At 41.9% G+C, this 20,967-nt stretch overlaps 1 protein-coding gene across 8 annotated transcripts in view; it reads right to left on the bottom strand.

Annotated features, from left to right (window-relative positions):
• Positions 1-20,967, bottom strand: part of LOC117204860 (homeobox protein cut) — a 166,178-nt gene that overhangs the window by 69,413 nt on the left and 75,798 nt on the right. For 7 of the 8 annotated variants that reach the window (XM_033442665.1, XM_033442663.1, XM_033442660.1 and 4 more), the window contains one exon: positions 19,398-19,598. The exons of the other annotated variant lie outside the window; for it this stretch is intronic. In XM_033442665.1, the coding sequence (XP_033298556.1) occupies positions 19,398-19,598 (201 nt within the window). The remainder of the gene's footprint in view (positions 1-19,397; positions 19,599-20,967) is intronic. 8 annotated transcript variants of the gene reach the window in all.

Genomic DNA, 20,967 nt, shown 5'->3' with positions numbered 1-20,967 from the left:
ATGCTAATTAATTGGGTCCACGTATATTAAATTTCGTATTGTTTACTAGGGCTTACGTGTGATTACAAGAATGTGATGTTATGACAATGAAATCTAGAAAAGGACGTTTTTTTGGAAAGTAAGGATATGTGCTTATACTTTTTGTAGCCACCGTGTACATCTATGTAAAATATACATATACATACATACGTATTTTCTTTATCGATGATACTTTCTCGATGATAGCAATTTTCGGAGAAAATAATTAAAAATCACAATAAACAAGGATTTTATATAAAACTGATACGCTTCTTTGCAGTCGATAGTGCAGTGAGAAGAAAGCGAGTAGAAGTATGTGATCCGTAACACACGTACAGTTACAAATTCAGACGTTGAAGTAGCTGCGCTTATCGATAGATCGCAAAGTTATCAGAAGAGCTTAGCAAGAAACGAGTTACTATTTCAACTCGTGAAAACTTCATTCACCTTGATTAAACGGGGAAGCGTTTAACAAGGTAAAAAAAGTTCGTTTACAAAATTTCAAAGCAGTTTAAAGTCCTCGAACAACTTGATTCTTTTCATGCTTTCACAAGACCGCCGCAATGTCTCCGAGAGAGACAATAAAAAAAATGCTATTCGTCGCAAAGTGTTAACGAAAACTTAGTTTCGATAAACAAAGAGAGAGAGAGAGAAAGGGAGGAGGAGAAAGAGAGGGAGAGCAGTGGAGTTCGAAGCGTGGTGAAAAAAAAAGAGAAACTTGCTTCGGTCGGTGGCGAAGCGACGAAAATGCGAAGGGGGATGAATAGAAGCGCAGAAAACGAACCAGAGAAACAGCGAGCATAGAGGGATGGGGCAGGCAGCAGCCGTCAAAAGTTGCCGAACTAATAGGACGATTTTCAACGCGGAGCGTTTAATTAAATTAATTATATGCGCGCCTCGGTCGTAATATAAATTGTGAGCAAGCGTCGGGGACGAACGTGAAGGGGGTGAGTTCCGGTTGTGCGAGGGCGGGAGGGTGGGAAAATGCCGTCAAGCTGCGATCGCCAACTTTGATAGTTACGTTTCATCCATCTATCCCAAATACGTTTTCCGCGGACTGCTTCGATGTAAAGTTCGAAATCGGAACGTTGCGCTCGCGCGCTACTCGCGCCGCGTTCCCGTGACGTTTGTGTATACAGATACAGGTGGGTATATGCGTGTCTATGTATTTGCACATCCGTATTTGCAGTTGTCCGATTAAAGTTACGATTTTGATGCTTCGCGTGGGAAGACAATGGCGGTTCGAAAGAGGAGGTAACCCGGTGTTATCGTTCGCGTACTTTGCGATTCAATTTGAACGCGATTTAAACGGATAGCGTCAGCTGTCGCTGTTGATGGTCGATTTTTGAACGATAATTAGTTTATAGTTAGATGGAATTGTACACACAGCGAGAAGGACCTTAATTTTTTTAAATAAGCCAGAATTATTTTTATGACTTTCTATATATAAGTTTTCACAGCGATACGAATATTTTCTGGTCGTTTTACGGCGTGGCGAAGAGAGCCAAATAAAACGGAGCATCCTGAAAGACTACACCGTTTTATAGGTACATTTTATGCACGAAGCTTGTATAAGAGAATTTTCTATCAAAATGAAACAACTGTTTCAAATCTATACGTAAATAAAAATGTGCACGGTGTCCATAGAAACTTCGTAAACTCGTCGAAGGAACAGAATCAAACTCCTTGAGCGTCTTACGGTCACAATAAAAACGTGCATAAACCTAACAAGGTTATAAAAAACAACGTCCATAAAGCAAACCCATGCTACGGGGTTACACGAGATTATCACTCCGAACCTTCCCTAAAAACAAAAAGAACTGGAAGAACAAACGCGACAAATACGAAATCCCTAAATGAAATAAAAAAAAAAAAAAAAGAAAAATAGAAGGAAGAGACAACCCTCTAATTCGAAGCTACCGTGGAATCTACAACAATCGAGTGGACCGCAAGGGTCGTGGAGTTCCATAAGGGTTGCAATTTTCTCCCTCTACGGCGCGGAGAGTAGCCGAAAAGGTTTGAAAGGCCTCAGCGGAGGCCAGGAAACGGACTCGCGGGTTCCTTCGGTCGCGCACGCGCCCCTTCCCCGATGTTTGCACACACGCATCCGCGGATAACAACAGGGGTGGCTGCAAGCCCCCGTGCGCCTCCTGCGGTTTCTACGTCTCCAGATAAAGCGGCGAGGGGTGCACACACGCTCAACGGGGTAAACACCGAACTTTCCAGGCGGATGGCGATCCTTGCGAGCCAGACGGTAAATACATTTTTAAATAAGAGTTTTTTACTCCACGCCCCCGTGTACTCCTCTTCCCCACCCCCATCCCCTCCCACTTCCACCCCCTTTCTACGCTTCCACCCACGCTCTCTATCCTGCCTCGTCATGCCACTAGCCGGATTCCGTCCCCGTATCGGGGAATTATCCTTTGCTTTGCGCATTATCCTTCGGGCCGCGGTTGGGGAAGCTTCAAAAGGCATCCACGAACCGGGCCAGCCCCTTTCCCACACCCCGCCAGACACTGACTCCTGCTGCTACTCTTTCGATTGCCGTCTGACTTCAATCGGGTAATGCTACTTGCCGCTTGCTGCAGCTATCGATGACTTTTTTGAAGGAACTCCAACGGTATTGCGACCGTTTACCGGCTGTTCTATGCTCATCCAGGAGTTGATCGTACGAAAGTTCTTTCTATGGGGTGGTTAAGGATACGGGATGTTTGTGAATGTCGGTGTTGATCGTGTACTTGGTCAGTAGTGCTGTATGTATATTATTGCACATGCCTAGTTGCTGAAAATGAATTGATCGACTTTGCAGATCGAAATGTAGGGGAAATAGCTAACGATTATGAATATATTGGTGTTTGCCAGTTGCGATTATCTCATGCATCTTTTTATCTTTGATGATACATCTTTGAAAATAGGTCGTTTGTTTTATTTCCTGAATGATGATTATAAATTAGTTACGAAAACGTGGATTTGATCAGTTCGGTGTCTGATTACTAATTCCTACTCTAGTTTGTGCATATAATCATAAAGCGGATACAGATAAGCGTTTTAAGCTCGGAGCGAGCGAAAAGAATTGTAAAATATAGACTTGCCGTATCACGTTGAATTATCTTCTACTTTAAAGTTACTCCAACTTTTTACCGTTTTAGAAATACTTCGATTAAAGTTGATACAAAATCTTGCCAATTTGTCAGAAACATAAGCAAGTTTCATCGATTTAAATCACGCGTAATATATTCAAAATCGTTAGACACGTTGCACATATGTTGCAGGGCGCCGCTGTTCAACATCGAGAGTGCCCGTCTTCGACTCGTCTTCTTCAGCGATTCGAGTTCCTTTTTTTCAGGCTGCTGCGTCCTCGCCGCTCGAATTCAATTGTGATTGATCACCGACGGTGATTGAGGATTCGAAATGAAAGCCTCGGCGGTCCCGGTGGCAAAGACAAAAAGACGAACCCCGTCCCCCGTGCCGCTCCTCCGGCTGCTTCCTCTCTTTTTTCCTCTCTTTTTCACCGGTGCTCCGGGCTTCTCCTTCCCGCGGCTCAATGGTTCACGAACCGGCTCACAGACGGCACGAATAATGGAGTAAAATTCATACGACTCCATATCGGCGCGATAAAAAGACAGACGGACAGACAGTCGAGCAAGCGAGAAGCTCGCACAAAGGAAGGATTAATTTTAAATATCATATACTTGCCGGGCTAAAAGCGAAGGTGGAAAGGGTTCCGTCGCCGGGGAACTCCGACGACTGATAAGTTACGTCCTCACCGGGTGAGCCAGCTTTTCAGGGGATTCCCTCCCCCCTTCCTTTTTTTGGCTGGTAAAAGGCCACAGTAATTTCACCGTTGCCCGAAAAAATCGTGTTTCTTTTTTTGGTTCTTCAGAAGATTACTTATTCATTTGGATGATTACGTGATGGACGTTGATAACTTATACATATATCAGTGGCCAGAAATGTAGATTTATATATGTTGTATGGAAGACGAGATTTTTCGAAGATGGTCGGCTCAGAATTCTTCTATACTGGAAATTGCTTTGTCAGAAGTCTGTTCGAGTAAAGAAAATGAATATCGATATCTGCATTGATTTCTAATCGATAATAAAGTTGACAGGAGATTCGGTACAAGCGAAGAGTGATTCCAAATATTCGATCGGTAGCGTACTTCGTCACGCTATTTTCGTTTTTGGGGCGAGTACTATGAGAAAAAGTGGAGTTCATTTCGAGAGACTCGGTTTATTAATTTCATCAAACGTGGTTTGAAATACCTAAGTAATCGCGTAGGTTCGACAGATGGAAAAAAGTTGGAAGCAAAAGGGAAAGCTTCGCGGTAAAGGGTGGGGACCGTTAAAAAGCGGCGCGGAGAAGCGGAAGCGGCGGCGGTGGCGGGGAACAATGCGCGGCCACGAAATCGCATAAAGCTCCGCGACAATGCGGAACACAATCTAAGAACTCCAGCATTATATTACGTCCCATTGCGTAATAATACACCAGTTCGTGCTTTGGACGAAGCGATACACGCGCAGTTTTTGTTCGGCCCGCGAATAAACGTCGCAGGGGAATTCTTATCTGACGATAATTCAACGCGGGCCTCTGTATCGCACGCTCGATTTACTGTACACTCCGTGAACCTCGCCGCGCCGCCAAGGAATGTCGGCCCGTTATTATTACACTTTCGAACCTATATTCCGCGAACGTTGTACCGCGCGGCAAACGAGCCCGCGGCTAACGAGCCTTTGACATTTTGCCAATCCAATTGAACGCACCCGCCGAAAACTTGTAGTTGTCTCGCGCCAATGAGACAAGCGAAATCGCGGCTGTTTCGTGTTATTTCGCGCGGCCGTCTTTCCGTTGGCGATAACGTTGTCCAGCCTGCTCGAGGCTATCGGTAAATATTTGGCGAATAAGTTATTGGTCAGCTGTGGAAGGGTTCGAATATCGAGCTTGTTTGCTCGGGGTTGAACGTTAGGGAGTCATTCGCTAATCGGTGGTTTCGGATTATTAATGGGGATTGTGTTCTATGGTTGATTAGATTTCGCGATTTCTTAACGCGTCTATAATATCGGATCTTCTAATCCAAATTGAGAAATTTCATTTTCTTGTATTTATACGATATAAGTCTATTCCGACTACGTAGCTTGTACGCAAATTTAATGAATGTTTTCATTCGTTATTCTGACGAATCTTAATATTCGTATGTATGAAAAGAAGCAGATGAAAAACTCTGATAAGGTTCGAAATAGAAGTTCTAAGAACGAAAATGGATCACGTAGAACGGAATACAATAATTAGGCTTAGTAGTGGTAAAGGTAATCCAAGCGTTAAATGGATGCTCGTGACGAAATCAGAAATGAGAATCTCGTGACAATTCTATACCATATTAATTTTATACTGTATTATACAATTATATTTTATACAATTTTATACTATATTAATAAAGTAAAACAAATAAACGACCAGCAAAAATAACATTCATCAAAATATTCATCAAAATCCAAAATACGTATAATCGCCACTCATCGTCGATGTCTTCGCTCTCGGCCGACTGCACGAACCTATATTTCCACTCAGGAATGAAACTCCTCAAACGCCAAAGAGAACGCTAAAAGAGAAACCCGCGCGTCTTCATGCTATCGCGAACGTTTTCAAATTCGCGGCGCAACGAAATTACGAGCCACCGTGGAATTTGCCGTGAAGTCTACCCAGGGGTGGAAACAGGCTTGCGGAGACCACGGTGAGGAGAGGCCGGCTCTCGTAGCGGATTAATCGTGAATTATCAATCGACGGAGTCGAGCCGAGCCGAGTCGAGTCGAAAGCCGAAGAAGAGCCAGCAGCAGCGGCAGCACCCTCTGGTCGAGAGGATCCCGGAGGGCTTGCTGACCGACGTTTCTGGTTAATCGCGTTTGCGGAAAAACGGAGATAATTCCTGGTCGTCCGTCTGGACGATGGAGGCGTGTACGTGGCGCGGAGGAAAGGCACACAAGCCGAGTCGGAGGGCTATAACCGTGTAGGATATACGGGGGGGTGATGAGGGGTGAAAAAGTGGGGTCGTAGGTGATCTCTTGCCGTGTATGAGGCTGGAAGCCCCCAGCTTCGAGGTGGGTAGGGATTGATATTCGCGGGCACACAGAATTTTTAACTAGCCTGGCCAGCCTTTAGTCGTTCCGCCGCGAAAGCGCAGCAGAAAAGTTATGAATCTAATTTTCAGCGTATTTGTGTCTCAGCCACCCCTACCCTCCCGTTGCTCCGCCATCGCCACCAGGAACACCTATATCAATCCCCCTTTTCCGTATCTCCGTCTCTGTCCTTTTCCTCGTCCCTGAATACACGCGTCCCTCCACCTTTCTCTGTCTCACCCTCGCGCTCTCCACCTCTTCCGTCGTTCGCTTTCGCGTAATAAAGCGCGCCGCGGCTTCGTTAGGTTTTTATCTCGGCCAGCAAAAAAAATTAATTTCGAGAGACGCCATGGTTTTCCCATCCCCACTCGCCATACTCCCCTTCGTTTGTGTCCTTCCTCCACCTGCGGACAAGTTCGTCGTACGCGTAACGCAAGGAAGATGGACGCTTCGTACTCTGGTGACGTTTTCTTTATCCTCAAACGCACACACGGTTTTTCTTGTTTTACGAGGAGGAGTCGGTCGGAGAAGCTAGGCGGAACTCGAAACTTGATTACCTTTTGCGTTGCGCTCAGTGCCGGTTTAAAAGCGATCTAAAATTTAAGGGGTTTCACGATGGATCTCAACGACGTGGCACGGCTCGCCCTGGTACTTTTAAGGGTTACTCTGCGATACCGTATGAAATCCCTTGAAGAACATAGAGTGTACTAATACGAGAGCATTAAATGGTAAGTTACGTGGCATTAAATGATAAATCTGTAAGGAAAATCGAACAAAAAACGAACTGACAGATTGATAACTGCAAAGAGAAATGGGGTTTTTGCTCCATTTGGAACTTTGTATGTACCGCGGAACAGGAGAAATTGATTTTTATCCTAATCATCCGATCGTATGGATACGTTTTACTCGGGTCATTAATTTTATCAAGCCGGCTCGCTAATATCTACGTTGCAGTCACGCGTCGCCAACATCCAATAACACTTGAACCACGCTGTGACTGGGCCACTACACGGGCGCTAGTGTAAATCAAGCCAAAAACTCCCTATATTTCCCCATACATCACTCGCGCGGATCGAGCGTGTAATTCCCCAGCTCGCGTTCGTCACGGTTATAAGCGATAATTCCAGTTAGTGCTTCCAGTTCCTCTTATGGCCGCAGTGGCCACGTTCACACCATCGTGCGCCCGCGCGCGCGACCACGCATATATCTCGCTCTAGATCATGGTTCGTGTACGATGCTAAGTCATGACAGTACGCCATTGCGGTTCGTTTCTATAAATCTTCGGTGACCTGATAAGAAAAGATTGCCCATCGATGGTTTTACCCCGGCGGACTGAAAGAAAACCTTAAAATTGTTCCTCTGGTATCCACATTGTTCGAAATAAAAATTATATTTCAGTAGATATTATCAGAATGCGGATACTCTTTAAATATTTTTTTCTACAAGGATTTAATATTCCACGTATTTTGATTTTACTACTTGTTGCTTATTCCACACCTTGTAGGAATAAAGACATAAATAAAATTTCGAAATTTGGAAAGAATTGAAAAGAAGCAGTGATAATTTGACGCATACGGTGCGTCCATGAAATCGGTTGAATAATACTGTTGACATATCTGTTGCATTCTCGTGTGTTTAGACAAAATGACTTTGGAAGTTAAACAAGTCAATAAACAGTGTATAATATTTAGAAACAATCGTCGTTATTAATACGAAGATTCCTCCGATGAAAGAGACGTGCAATTCCAAATACAGGGTAGTTGTGCCACAGTTCTCGAATTTTTCTCGCTTTTGTTTTAGCAAATAAACAGATCTTGGATATTCTAAAAAAAAAAAAAAAAAAGAAACTCTAACACGCAAATGAAACAAAATATCGTGCATAGAAATAATTCTATTCTATTCTTCTCGCAGAACAACAACATTTACGAAGAATAAAACAGTCGATCCTGTAAAATAATTCAAAGAACTTAGCAGAGTTAAGAAACAGAGTCTCGCGTTACTATCGGTACTCCGCCATTTCCACGATACAACGATACCTATACAATCGCTATTAAATCGAATGGGGCACGACTTTAACTGTCTCTCTTCCAGTGGCTGTTCCGGCTTTCCACCCCCGATGTTCGTGGCTCGCGTGCTCGATGAAATATACTTAAAACCGTAATTACGATATAATCAGCGGGCCGCCGTGACCAGATACGCATCTCAGGGATGAAAGGAGAGGAAGGGAGGAAGCAGGGGGTCGCGATCGATCTGTTCGAACTGGAAAACCCTTTTTAAAAGTGTACGGAGCAAGGGTAAAGGTGCAGGAGTAGAGAGAAAGTGGTAGGGGGTTTTAACCGCTGCCGTTGAGCCAGAGGCAGAGGAAAGCGGTCTTCCCCCGTCCACTTCGACGACGCGCACCCATACCGACGTTCGCGATCGTGCTGTATACGAGATCGTGCATGTGCACGAGAAGAGAGGAGGAGGGGGCGGCGTGAGGGGGGAAGGGGTAGAAACGAGTTTTACACATCGCGTAAAAGTTAGTTCCTAATTATTCAGATTTTCTAATTAATGTTTCAGCCGACGATGATGGAGCATCCGGCTCGTCTTTCCTCTCCCTCTTTTTTCCTTTATCGAGCGCGCACATGCAGTCCCCTGTGCGCGCGCGAGTTCTCTCTCCTTATTTGTAATTGTCTCGACCGCCCGGGAAATTAGCTGCTTTCAGACCTATTTTTAATGGGAATTTAATGCTTCCATGACGAATGGCGCGATACTTATAGGAAGAATCACCGCGTGATCGATCTCGCGGACGAGAACACCGTGAACCGTACACTATTATGACACTGAATACCATTTGGCTGTGCATTTTTTTCTTTCTTCTTCTCTTTTTTTTTTTTTTTTTTTCAAACGTTAAGCGTTACGTATAATCGGGAATTTTATTGCTCTTTCGGATCGATCTTGCAAGTTTTTGCACGAGGTGTATGCTTTCGCGAAGGCAGTTTAAGTTATGAAAGAATATTAACGCGTTCGCTGGTGATGTACGATTTGAATTTGTAACGCGAGCGAAAGACCCACGGAGGTCGTGAAATAAACTTCATGGCGATTTATAGAAGATTCATACGTGAAGTTCTAGAATATGGGAGTAAACGCGTGAAAATTATTTGTTAACATCGTAGCGAATGACAATCGACGGTCGGAGAATTCCTGAAATAGTACAATTGCGTAGAATATCGAGGCGGTTACTCAGAACAATTATGATACCTCTTTATTGTTAAACGATAAAGAGTCGACTAGAAAAGATGGCAAGTTTGGAACGATAATCTGTTGACAAACGATCGTATCGTTTCGACGACGTGCAAGCGCGATAAATAATAAAGAGCACTTTCGCGAAGAGCCGTCATTACCACGACCTTATCAGCCGCTCCAACGTCATTGAGAACAGACTCTAAGGATGTTGTCGAAGAGTATCGACAGATGGCGCTGACTCGACTCTCGTTCGTTCATACTTCAAAACAACTTAAAAGATACGCAAGAAGAAGAACTTCGGAAAGAAAAGAAAAATCAAGTCCGGTTCGTGTCTCTTTACGAAGAAACAACCTTGGATGACCAAGCGAGAGAAACATCCCTTAACGCAAGGGGAAAGAAAGCACTCGTATCGGAGTCGAGGTCGATTCAACGAACCTCACCGAAACATATGCATCGTTCTCATTGCGAACGCAATTTCACGGGTTACATAGATAAGAGAGAGGGCTTGCAAGTTGGCCAGCCTGAAAATAGGGAGAAGAGGATGGAAAAAAAGCGAGAATAGGGTGGGCAACTATTCTAGGTTTGGTCCGTATATTAGGTTAAGTAAAAAGTTCTGAGCGTTTTTCGCTAGATGTCTTTAGTGAGCCATATCTCACGATGTGCACATCGCATCGAGTCATAGTATACACCGATTTCAAGGTGATATTACGCATCAAAAAGGTTCTTTGTCAGTTTTGTGTTCGGTGAAGCCAGTTGTGTGTTACAGCGTTCGAAAATGGAGATAAAAAAAGAGAAAATTCGATACATTCTTCAGTACCACTACGACCAAGGTGAAAAGGCGGAGCAGGCGGCCAAAAAAATTTGTGCTGTTTATGGACCCAGTACAGTATCGAATGCAACAGCAAAGCGGTGGTTCCAACGATTCCGTTCTGGTAATATGGACGTCGAAGATGAGGCACGCTCTGGTAGGCCAATCGTCGAAAATGTGGATAAAATCATGGAAATCGTCGAGTCGGACCGGCATGTGAGCACTTATTCCATTGCCCAGGAACTGAAGATTAGCCAGAAAACCGTTTGGAACCATTTGCATAAGGCTGGTCTCAAGAAGAAGCTCGACGTATGGGTGCCACATGAATTGACGCAAAAGAACCTTTTGGACCGAATTGATGCCTGCGATTCTTTGTTGAGACGTAACGAAATCGACCCATTTTTGAAGCGGATGGTGACTGGCGATGAAAAATGGGTCACATACGAGAACAACAGCCGAAAAAGATCGTGGTCCAATCGCGGTGGGCCGGCCCAAACGATCGCCAAGCGTGGATTAACGGCCAAGAAGGTTTTATTGTGTGTTTGGTGGGATTGGAAGGGAATCATCCATTATGAGCTGCTCCCATCGGGGCAAACACTTAATTCGGACCTCTATTGTCAACAACTGACCAGACTGAAGCAGGCGATCGACCAGAAGCGGCCAGAATTGGCCAATAGGAAAGGTGTTGTGTTCCATCAAGACAACGCCAGGCCGCACACATCTTTAACGACGCGTCAGAAGCTCCGAGAGCTTGGCTGGGAGGTTCTATCGCATCCGCCGTACAGTCCAGACCTGGCACCAAGCGATTATCACCTTTTTAAGTTTTTGCAAAATTTTCTTGATGGTACAAAACTGGCCTCAAGAGAGGCTTGTGAAAATGAGCTGGTCAAGTTTTTTACCAATAGGGACGAGGACTTCTTCAACCGCGGAATTATGAAATTGCCTTCAAAATGGACAAAAGTAATCGAACAAAACGGCGCATATTTAATCTAAATCGAATAATCTTGACTATGTTAATTTCATCGTCGAAATAAAGCGAAAAAGCGCTCAGAACTTTTTACTTCACCTAATATTTTGTTCTACTTGAAACTTACGGAATGAATATCTAACGATATTGGCTGTTTCAGGCTGCGCCTCTGACTCGCGTCATTTTCGCTCGAGTGCAAATATTCGCCGGTTTTTGTCAGAGTTCACCCGTACCCATCCTCTGACAGTATGTTCCAAAACCACTAAACGCGAAATTCATCGGTTTTCATGGTAAACCATGGTACGAACATCGACGTATGAGCCAGGCTCGCGATACAAAATGAAATTCTCCTGACGCGTGAAATTAATCGCGTACGAAATTTCTTATCGATAAAGTGGAGGAATTTAGAAGTTGGTGGGAAGGGAAGTAAGACGTTCGAAAAGTAGATTGTAATGCTGTTAATAAGAATTGGAAGATTATTTGCGATAGTATGGTATTAATGAGAACACCGGAACAAACAACGAGGGTGACAATGATATCGATTTTTTATATACCTTGGTGAAATCTAAATTTACGATGCCATTCGCAAATTGTTTACCTATTTAACGACTCGTGCTGATATGATAAGAAAACGATCGAAATCCGGCCTAGGAGGAATGCTTTGTAGCCTTCCAGAAATTTTTTATACAAATCATCGTTAACTAGTAGCCAATAAATACTTGCATTCTATATAAATAACAAGAGATTAATTTCTTTATTTTTAGAACTTGTAAATAATTAACACCTCACCCGTATGTTTCTAATATAGTACGAGAAATCGTACTAAATATATTTTCTATTAATCATTTTTTCAATTGGACACTGTGTGTATCTAAGTTTATTACTAATACAGTTGAATTAAAAAAATCTTAAATCTACGCGACAGTTCGTATATAGAAAGCTCCATTGTACACTAAATACATCGCAAAGAAAGTAAATCTACTTTCCTTGCGATTCACCTATAAAATCTTCGTAAAATTTTAAGAATCTTTCAAATGCATCAGAAAACCTTCACCGTATAATATTGCTCCCTTTCTTCGCGCGACCAAGTATACAAATGACAAATTGTAGATTCGAAGGGCTTCAGTTCAAATTCATTCGATCGAGAGATGCCGCGTTCGAACGAAAGTTGGTTGCATCGAAATGCGACGCGTTTCTGTGAAACGCTGGATCGTGACGGTACAGAGGCGCGGCGAGATTTTCCCGAGGACTATTACGCAATCGTGAAAGCCTCGGTTTCTCCATCCACCCACCGATCTGTCAGTCGGTCTCTAATCCGTTTCACAACAGTCGATTTCACGATGAGCGGCGAACGAGCGAGCGAGCGAGCGAGCGAATACGCTCGTGCGTTCGTACGCTCTCGCACGGAGAGAGGCGATAAAATTCGTCGTCCCGTTCGCGGCGATTGTTTGTCGCGGCGCGTATTGCGCACTCGATTGCCCCTTATCGCGGTAATTATCAGCAAATCTTCGTATCAGGACAAATACCGTAACATCGTGGCGGGAATGCTCGGCCTACTGGCGTTAGAAACGACATGGCCGCGTCGTCGATGTCTCCGCGATGGCTTCGCGGTCCACGTGATCGCCGGCGATCGCAATTATCGATAAAAATCGCGCCACTCGAATATTTGCCATTTTGGAGATTTTTTGATTTCGCCTCGATTTAACGTCACTCGTTCGGATTCAGAAAGCTTGTCGATGTTTACATGGTTTCGTGTATTTCGTCGATTCCTACGGTTCATATCGATTTCGGTTGCTATCGTAAAAGGATATTGGTAGATACATATTGTGGGTACAGTAGATTTGTACCTTTTGTGAGATATTTGGAGATTTTGCAAAAGTTCTGAGAAAGTTCATAGGCAAATGTGAGACTTAGACTTCTGAGATTGGTTGGGCTTGGGAAAGATTGATGATATTAATGAATGAAGTGATTGGATTTGTTCTCGAGGGAGGTTTCGTGTAACTCGTCGATTGCTATAATTGGTGTTGGGGAACGCAAATTGTAAGGAAATAGTGATGAGATTTATACTTATAGATATTTAGAGAAATAGTTTTAGGAAAAGTTTTAAGACACCGTAGTTTTCAAATAAATTTGAGATCTTACGTGGTGTTCGAAAAAATTAACGATACTAATGAATATATATAATGTATAATATTATTATATTATATAGTTTCGGAGTAATAATGTGTTCTTAGTAAATCGGGAGAATCGTGGAACTAAAGAAATTCGTTACGAATGAACTGCTTGTCAAGATGACGATTAGGTTTCGTTAATTGAGACGTATAGTATAAGTGAATGAACGGTTAATTTATCGTAGCTAGTAGAACAATTCAGAAACATTAACTCTGTTTGTAATGAGATATATCAATGAATTTGTACTAAAGGTTTTGTACAAATAATTATAATAATATAAATAAAGCTAAAATAATAAATAAAGTAAAGTAAAGTGAAGAACGATTTACATGTTTATCATCTTTTTTTATCATTTCACTTCGCTGCTAAACAAGTCCAAATACATAACGCGTACTCCTTTTAATCAAACTGACAAATACAATAAAAAGAAAAAGTCAACCATCCGTACAAAGAAACTGAAGAAATATTTCGAAAAGAATTTCCACATCTTCGCCGTTCAGCTATCGATGAAAACAAACATGAGAAAAGAAAGAGAGAAAGAGAAGACACATGTTGATGATAGTTTGTCTAAAATACTTGAGCGAGAAAAATAACACCCTTCAGCGAGCCGTCCTGAAGAGGCCGCCCTGGCGAAGCAGGAAGTCTGGTCGTCGCAAAAGATCGTCCGGCCTAGCATAAGTGCGAATAGCGTTCTCGGTTATTTCTTGATCTATCGCTCTGGGTACATTAGCCAACGTGTTTTGAAACACTCGCCGAGCGTATTTGTGTTGGCATCGGCGGCGCGTTGTCTCTCTTTCATCTCCCCACGGTACCAGACTCTTCGCCTCGCGTGAAACGTGCCGCGAAACCGAGAAACAAAGTCGTTAGCGGTCTAATTGCGAACCCTTTTCCTCCTAGGACGACCTGTCCTTGATCTCGCCATTCTTTTCCCCGGAACAGATCAAAGACATGGCTGCGTCGTGTCGCGAACAACCCTGTCAATCATCCGCGACGCCCCGCCAAACGAACTTGCGGGGAGTTAATTACCATCCTGATCCGTGGTAAATTCGTCCAAATAAGAATTACACCGACTTAAATGAAATTACGCCAGGCGTTAAGGTAATTCGGTATGCTCTGAAGTCTTCGTGCATGACCAAATGTATCTGTCGTGCGATTCTTGGTTGGAGGATTTTCTTTTTTATCTCAGAAGATTACCGGCGACAGAAACGAGAATTCTTTTTATACTCGGTATTCCAGATAATAAATTTCTTGTTCGATTAAGACGAAAATGCGCCAAGTATTTTGTTTGTCTGTTCTTGGACCTTTGTGAGTAATCAAATATATTTATCGAAGGATTTTTCTTGCACGAACTTTTTAATATAATTTCTAAGATTACTGACGTTAAATGGAAACTATAATTTTTCCTTTGCGCTCGATTTTCTTTGCTCGACGATAAATTCGCTGTATTCTATCATAAGGTTTTATTATCTGTAATAAGTAAGCCAGATCGAAGTCAAAGGTAACAAAGGAGGAAAGTAACAAGGTACGTATTCTATTTGCAAATGTATTGTAACCTAATACAAGTGTTGATCATACGGTGAAAAACTACAATTAAGATACGCATAACTCGTATTTTGAACTGTAAAAAATCTGAACAAAAGAGTATGTGTACACCATAAAGTAATAAGATTAATTTGTATAACAAAACGATTTAATAAATAAAAGTTACGCGTACCACTTAAGAGTACGAAATACAATCTTCAGATAATATATTTGATACAGCGTAGCGTTTAGAAGTTGATTACAACTCCAGAGTGAGTCCTAGAGTGAGTATTGTTGGATACGATCTGTAACTGTCTATATAATTTACTAAATTATTCTGTTGAATACGGTACTTAATTCCATCAGGGTTATTTCGCAACGGGCTTAAGTAAAATATTTATTTTTCTCACTACCACTTGATTCCAGTGAAACGGCGCATAAGCGTTGAATTGATACTGATTCGTAACTGCATATTAAACTGGATCGTTATCTAGCATGTGATCACTGATTTAGCAATCTTTGCCCTTTTATCTCAGTTATGTGGCAACGCTATCAATTTCTTATGATACCGGCCGTGATTTTTCCAAAATGTGAAAGCGCCATATCGACCGTCACTCAAGGTGTTTGAAATTTACGGTACGATAATAAATTTATTTATCGCTGTGTCCTCTATGGATGAAAAGCAAATGATCTTGAACGTCATCAGCGAATCGTTTGCCTCCGCTGTATGACAAATTTATGATCGAATCGTACAGATACGTAACGTGTTTGCTCCAATATTCGTTAGAAAGTAATATCGAATCCAAGTCGGTAATAACGAAAAACAAAATTCCTTCGTCTCTCAAAGGTGCTATCTATCTGTTCTAAGAAATAACTGTACGTATACGTGTAATCGGAGAAAAGAAAACGTTTCAAATTCCAGAGAAATATCTACTGCAAATATTATTTGGGATTTTTAGAGATAATAAATAAAGTTCGAGTCGAGAATTTTACAACTACGTTTCAAGAAAAATTCTCGTCTTCTTCTTTCTTATCCCTCCTTTTTCTTTTCTTTTTTTTTTTTTTTTGTAATAACTATATGTTTCGTCGGAGGCAGATCAAAGGAATCCGGGTTTTGAGGCCGATACTGTAAACAATCGAAAAATGTTGGTCTCGAATGTCCCCGATATAAAATGATGACTTCGTGATATTTATAACTCAAATACGTCAGTCGCTATGGTAGAAAGCATTTAGCTGATTTCCATTCTGATTTCTATAAGATGCTCTACCGATAAGAATAGCTGTTAAACAATGGTCGATTGTGATGTTCTAATTGTAACAAAATTCCTTATTGCCGACTATTAATTTTTTAGACAGTTTTCTTTTTATTTCTAGAAAGACTTTGAAGAAACCAATTTCATTTCATTGCGAGTTAGGAATAGATAATTCCTTTGAAAACGTGTTCTAACTTTCAAAGAAGTTGTATATTACATATTGGAAGATTGTACTTTACACGTCGCTGGTCTCGAATCTTAAAAATCGTCGAAGCAACATCGATTTGTTCAGAACTAAAGTTTGCAGCAAGAAATGTGCCTCATCTTTACGACAAATTCCTTCGTACAGATTATATACCATTAATTCCGAAACGCCTTGTATATAAATTAAAAGGAAGAAAAACGAAGATCACGGAAGCTATCCCCTTTCTAAATAAATGGTCTGAAATCCATCGTGCAAAACAACATCTCTTTCATCCCTATCAATTGATTTCCTCGCTTGGTAACCATAAACCCAGTCCCTCGATAGCACGAGCCTGCCAACGATTCATCTCCAGCGAAGATAATCGAACTACTCCTTTCCTCGGCTACATTGTCGCATTATTTACTCCTCATTATCATCCGGGGCCAGCGTAGCATCCCGTCATCTACCGACTTCCACCCCTTAATCGGGGAATAATAAAAATCATCCCTGTCGCGCGCGATGGCTTCTCAATAAAGACATTGTCCGCGAAGCAAATTCTTATCCGTGAAAAGGCGTCGTTGCCGCGTTCGGTGGTAAGGGGTTGTTCCGGTTACCCTTCGAGAATCGGCGAAGGGGAGAGAAAAAAGAATGGCGGGGGGAGGGCGGTTGGATTATCGAGCTTCGAGATTACAACTCGGGCTGAAGCGAACGATTTCCTTCGAAACGGGAATACCAGAGCAGCCAGTGCAAAGTGGTAGCTGGGGCGGACGAGGGTGGAAAAGGGGTGGCAGCATTATTGGCCCTAAGCAGGATACTTATTGAACTCTTAGCGGTGTTTTTATCACTCCTTTCTGGTGTTCGCGCGCGCGCGCTTACCTTCTCACCACCGGCAACGAAGCTTTTAAGTGTTTTCGCCTTTGTTTAAAGGACTCGGTTCTCCCGCCCTCGTGCCGCTCGCATTATGCACCCTTCTCGTGGCCCGCGAGAGGTTCTTACAAGACTCCGATCCGTAAACCGTCGCTCAAGGGTTTGACCACTTTGTGTCCTTTTTTTCTCGAGGGCTGCAACAGCCGCGAAACTCGAGACCCCCTTGCTGACGGTGGAATTAGGCGCGGTTCGATTTTTTCCAGTTGGTAATCTGCTTCCAACCAGACTTTCAAAGATTCCGATGATGATGGTGAATTGTTGTCCACCGAAATACATTTTCTTATGTTGAATTTTATGTACGCTTCTTGGACGAAGCGGAATTTTGTAAAGCGTATGGTTTTGTAAAATGTTACTGGAAAATAGGGCAAATCCGTAGACTAGCAAACGCGGAGAGGTGTTATGCGAACGATATATGGTATAGATGAATTTTTGCAATGAATTTTTAATTGACACGCGTTTCGTTATATTGTGGAGAATTTCGTATATGTATTTTAATAGAGCGATATTTGGTACATTATATAGTTTGGTGGAATGTTAGTAGAAAATGAGGCGATTTCGTAGAAGGATCTTTTAGATGGTATATAACAATGGAATGTTATTTTAAGAGTCCGTGGGAAGACTTTACGAGGATTTTAACGCGACGGAATGCAGTTTAGGAGAGGCTTGCATCGCAGCAGTCTACCTTAATAAAATATCGTAGTGTTATACTACGCTTTAAAAAACTGCCGCTTTACGATCTCTGATAAGGTATTGCTTGATTATAATATACCATAATAGTAAAGTAACAGCGCGTTTTTAATTCATTCGTTGAAATATTAACTTGTTAGTAAAACTGCCGAATAATATGATGTATTAACGAAGTACTGTTCTCTATCAGATAAATAAAGAATAATTTCGAATTACTCTCTGCACGGATAAATTACATACGAATACAAGAAAACAGGTAGGATATATACTGAAAAATTATACGTACAGAACATCAATTTCTCAAACAAATTCATTTATACCCTTTTCCTTGAACACACAATCGTTCAATTAAGGTCGACGTACAGACACACAACAAAATAAAGCAATTTATGCACGTTAAAGATTCTCTGATCGTCAATTTGTCACGAATTCACAGGTAGAATCGATGAAAAGGAAAGCAAGGTAGGCAGTCGATTCATCGTGGCTCTTGATATACCCATAGAGTGTATGTCAAACCGTCTTCGTCAAAATCCAAACGATTCCCAACCTCGACCCAACCCCGACCGGATGAATATTCATCGATACCGCGTTTCCTATTTATGATCTTCTTTCATTACCAATTCCGTCGGTTCGTCGACTGCCATTAGTCACACTTTGCGTACCGAAAGCGTGATTCCAGGCGTTTATCGCGAATCGGGAAGGTGAAGTGCACTCGGGGGTGAATTTCACCGACTGGTGTGCGCGTGCTTCGTGCGTACGATCTGCAGAGAAAACAGTGAAGGGTGAGAGAGAAAGAGAAGGGTAGGGGAGAGAGTGATCGAGAGAGAGAGAGAATGAGAGACGAGGACGAACGAAGGGGTGAGGGAGGGCCACCACGTGCTCTATCGAGTACGTCAGTCATTCAGTTCAACGCGCACGCGGCGCAAATCTCTGTGTGCAACAGTTCAACGGAATTACACGGTGTTGTATCGGTGTGAGAAGCTCGATGCACTCGCTCCCGTGTGCCGTTTTTACAGATGAAAAAGCCAGCGTATTTAACCGTTAAAACGCTTCAAATTCGAGATGCACTCTCGAGCCATTTTCGATAATTAATCGACAATCGTACAAGTTTCGTCCACCTGTAATTCCTTTCGCGTCAAATTGATTGCGTTGATGCGAGCCCCTTTGAAACTCAGTCTCGAACCGACTACATTTTTCTGTAAATTATCCTTTTTCGCAAGATACAAATGGCACAAGTAATAGAAAATTCTGAGTAAATTTATTTATTGTGAATCGTAACGTCATCACGTTTCTTCATTTTTCGATTTACAGAGTTTAGATCAGTATGGCTGTTGAAGGGCTCGAACTGTTCACGATTGTAAGGAAACCAAAAGATTCTCAATCCTATGAACATCTTCACCCGAGTTTAATATTAAAATCTTTCGAATTTTAGTTAGGTTCAGTTTTCATTGTATCGTAATCAATTTGACCGATTTGAGCGAGATGTAGGGAAACTTTAGGAACGTTAAAATACGAGACTTACCTCTTTGTCCTTCGCTTGCAGTTCCTGTTCCAGGTTGCTGTTCGGCGTCCTCCTGGGATTGCTGGCATCGTGTACCTGCTGCTGATCACTTGCCTGTGGAGTCTGAGACAATTTATGTCCCTCAGTCTTCGAGTTCCCATCATTTGCCGCGGCAAGTTGCTCCTTCAATGCAGAAACTTCCTTTTCCGCCAATGTCGCCCTCTGCAATCAAATCAAACAGCAAATTAAAACCTCTGTCCTTACGTACTTATAAGATTATTTAATTCCTACTCAATGTGTAATTAAAATTGATATCACCGGCTTGCCACAAAGATAGTTTAACAAAGAGAAAGAAATTATTTAGAAAACCGATTTGAAAACAAATATACACAGTTTAATTGGTTTAATCTCGATAAAAGAATTTTTAACCATCTTCTTATTACGTTAACTATTTTGTTATGCTACGACAGATATATACACAAATGGAATTCTGTCGATTAATCAAATTAACTACTCATAGAGGGTTTGGGATAAGTTGAAATTAGTGTCTAAATTTACTATTTCGCGAGTCTTGCTGGAAATACTTGGCAAATAATTAATCGACACATGAGCTATATTTATTTCACTGAATTCAATCACTATCAATTCATAAGTACTCATACAAATTTTAGAGATTTAGATATAACGATATATTCTTAGGACACTGTATGAGCTTCTGTAAAATGTAGGAGTAGAAACATGTTTTTCTAATAATAACTACTACGAGTTCGTATTTTTAGCTTGTTGAATATCGATATATTTTCGATACGAGTAACACTAGAAGGCTGAAGAGGAATCACGGAAACGTTCTCAAAGATGATAAAATCATCGCGGTGTCGTAATGACAAACACATGCGTCCTGGTCCCGCTCCAGTGCTTCGTCTATTCGGCCAATCTGTACAGCAACGGCATATGCTAAAGTCATTAATTGACATCTGGAGGCAATTAAAGTAATTGCGAATTCGGTAGTAAAATATCGAGAACGCGGCGCGGACTAATAGGCAACAAGTCCACGTCAGTTTTTACTCGATGCATCGAAGCATCGATCGATCGTTCCGCGAAACACCGACGCTAACTTCTCTTCGATTTGAAATTGTACGGCAACACGGAATCGTGCATATGGCCATCCTATAACATGCTCGTTCACGACCCGCATATATTTCCTATAATTCTCTTTGAGCGTACGAGTTCGACTTTTTTCTCTGTCCATATTTTTCTTTCTTCATGAAGCCAATTGCGTTCAATCGTTGTCGATATACTGGCAAGTGAACGTATCTTTTTTCAACGATCTGTTACCTGAATTTACTGTATCGAGAACGTAGGAATTTATTCGTCCGGAAATTCATTGTCACATTTGCATTCAAAATATGTTACGTTGCATCTATGTCTGTAAGGATTAAAATTGCACTTCATGTCGGTTAATTTCTAATTCTCTGATTATGCAAGATATTTCTGATATTTCCAGCCGAACGGTACGAGTATAGTGCACAGATTTATAAGAAAATATAATACAAATTACAAAGTTATAAGAGAATATCGAATGCATCCTGTG

Source organism: Bombus bifarius, unplaced genomic scaffold (assembly GCF_011952205.1).
Source record: "Bombus bifarius isolate JDL3187 unplaced genomic scaffold, Bbif_JDL3187 scf7180000007984, whole genome shotgun sequence".
NCBI classification, from domain to species: domain Eukaryota; kingdom Metazoa; phylum Arthropoda; class Insecta; order Hymenoptera; family Apidae; genus Bombus; species Bombus bifarius.
The sequence above is the reverse complement of the archived record's forward strand: the minus strand, read 5'-3'. Positions and strand labels throughout refer to the sequence as shown.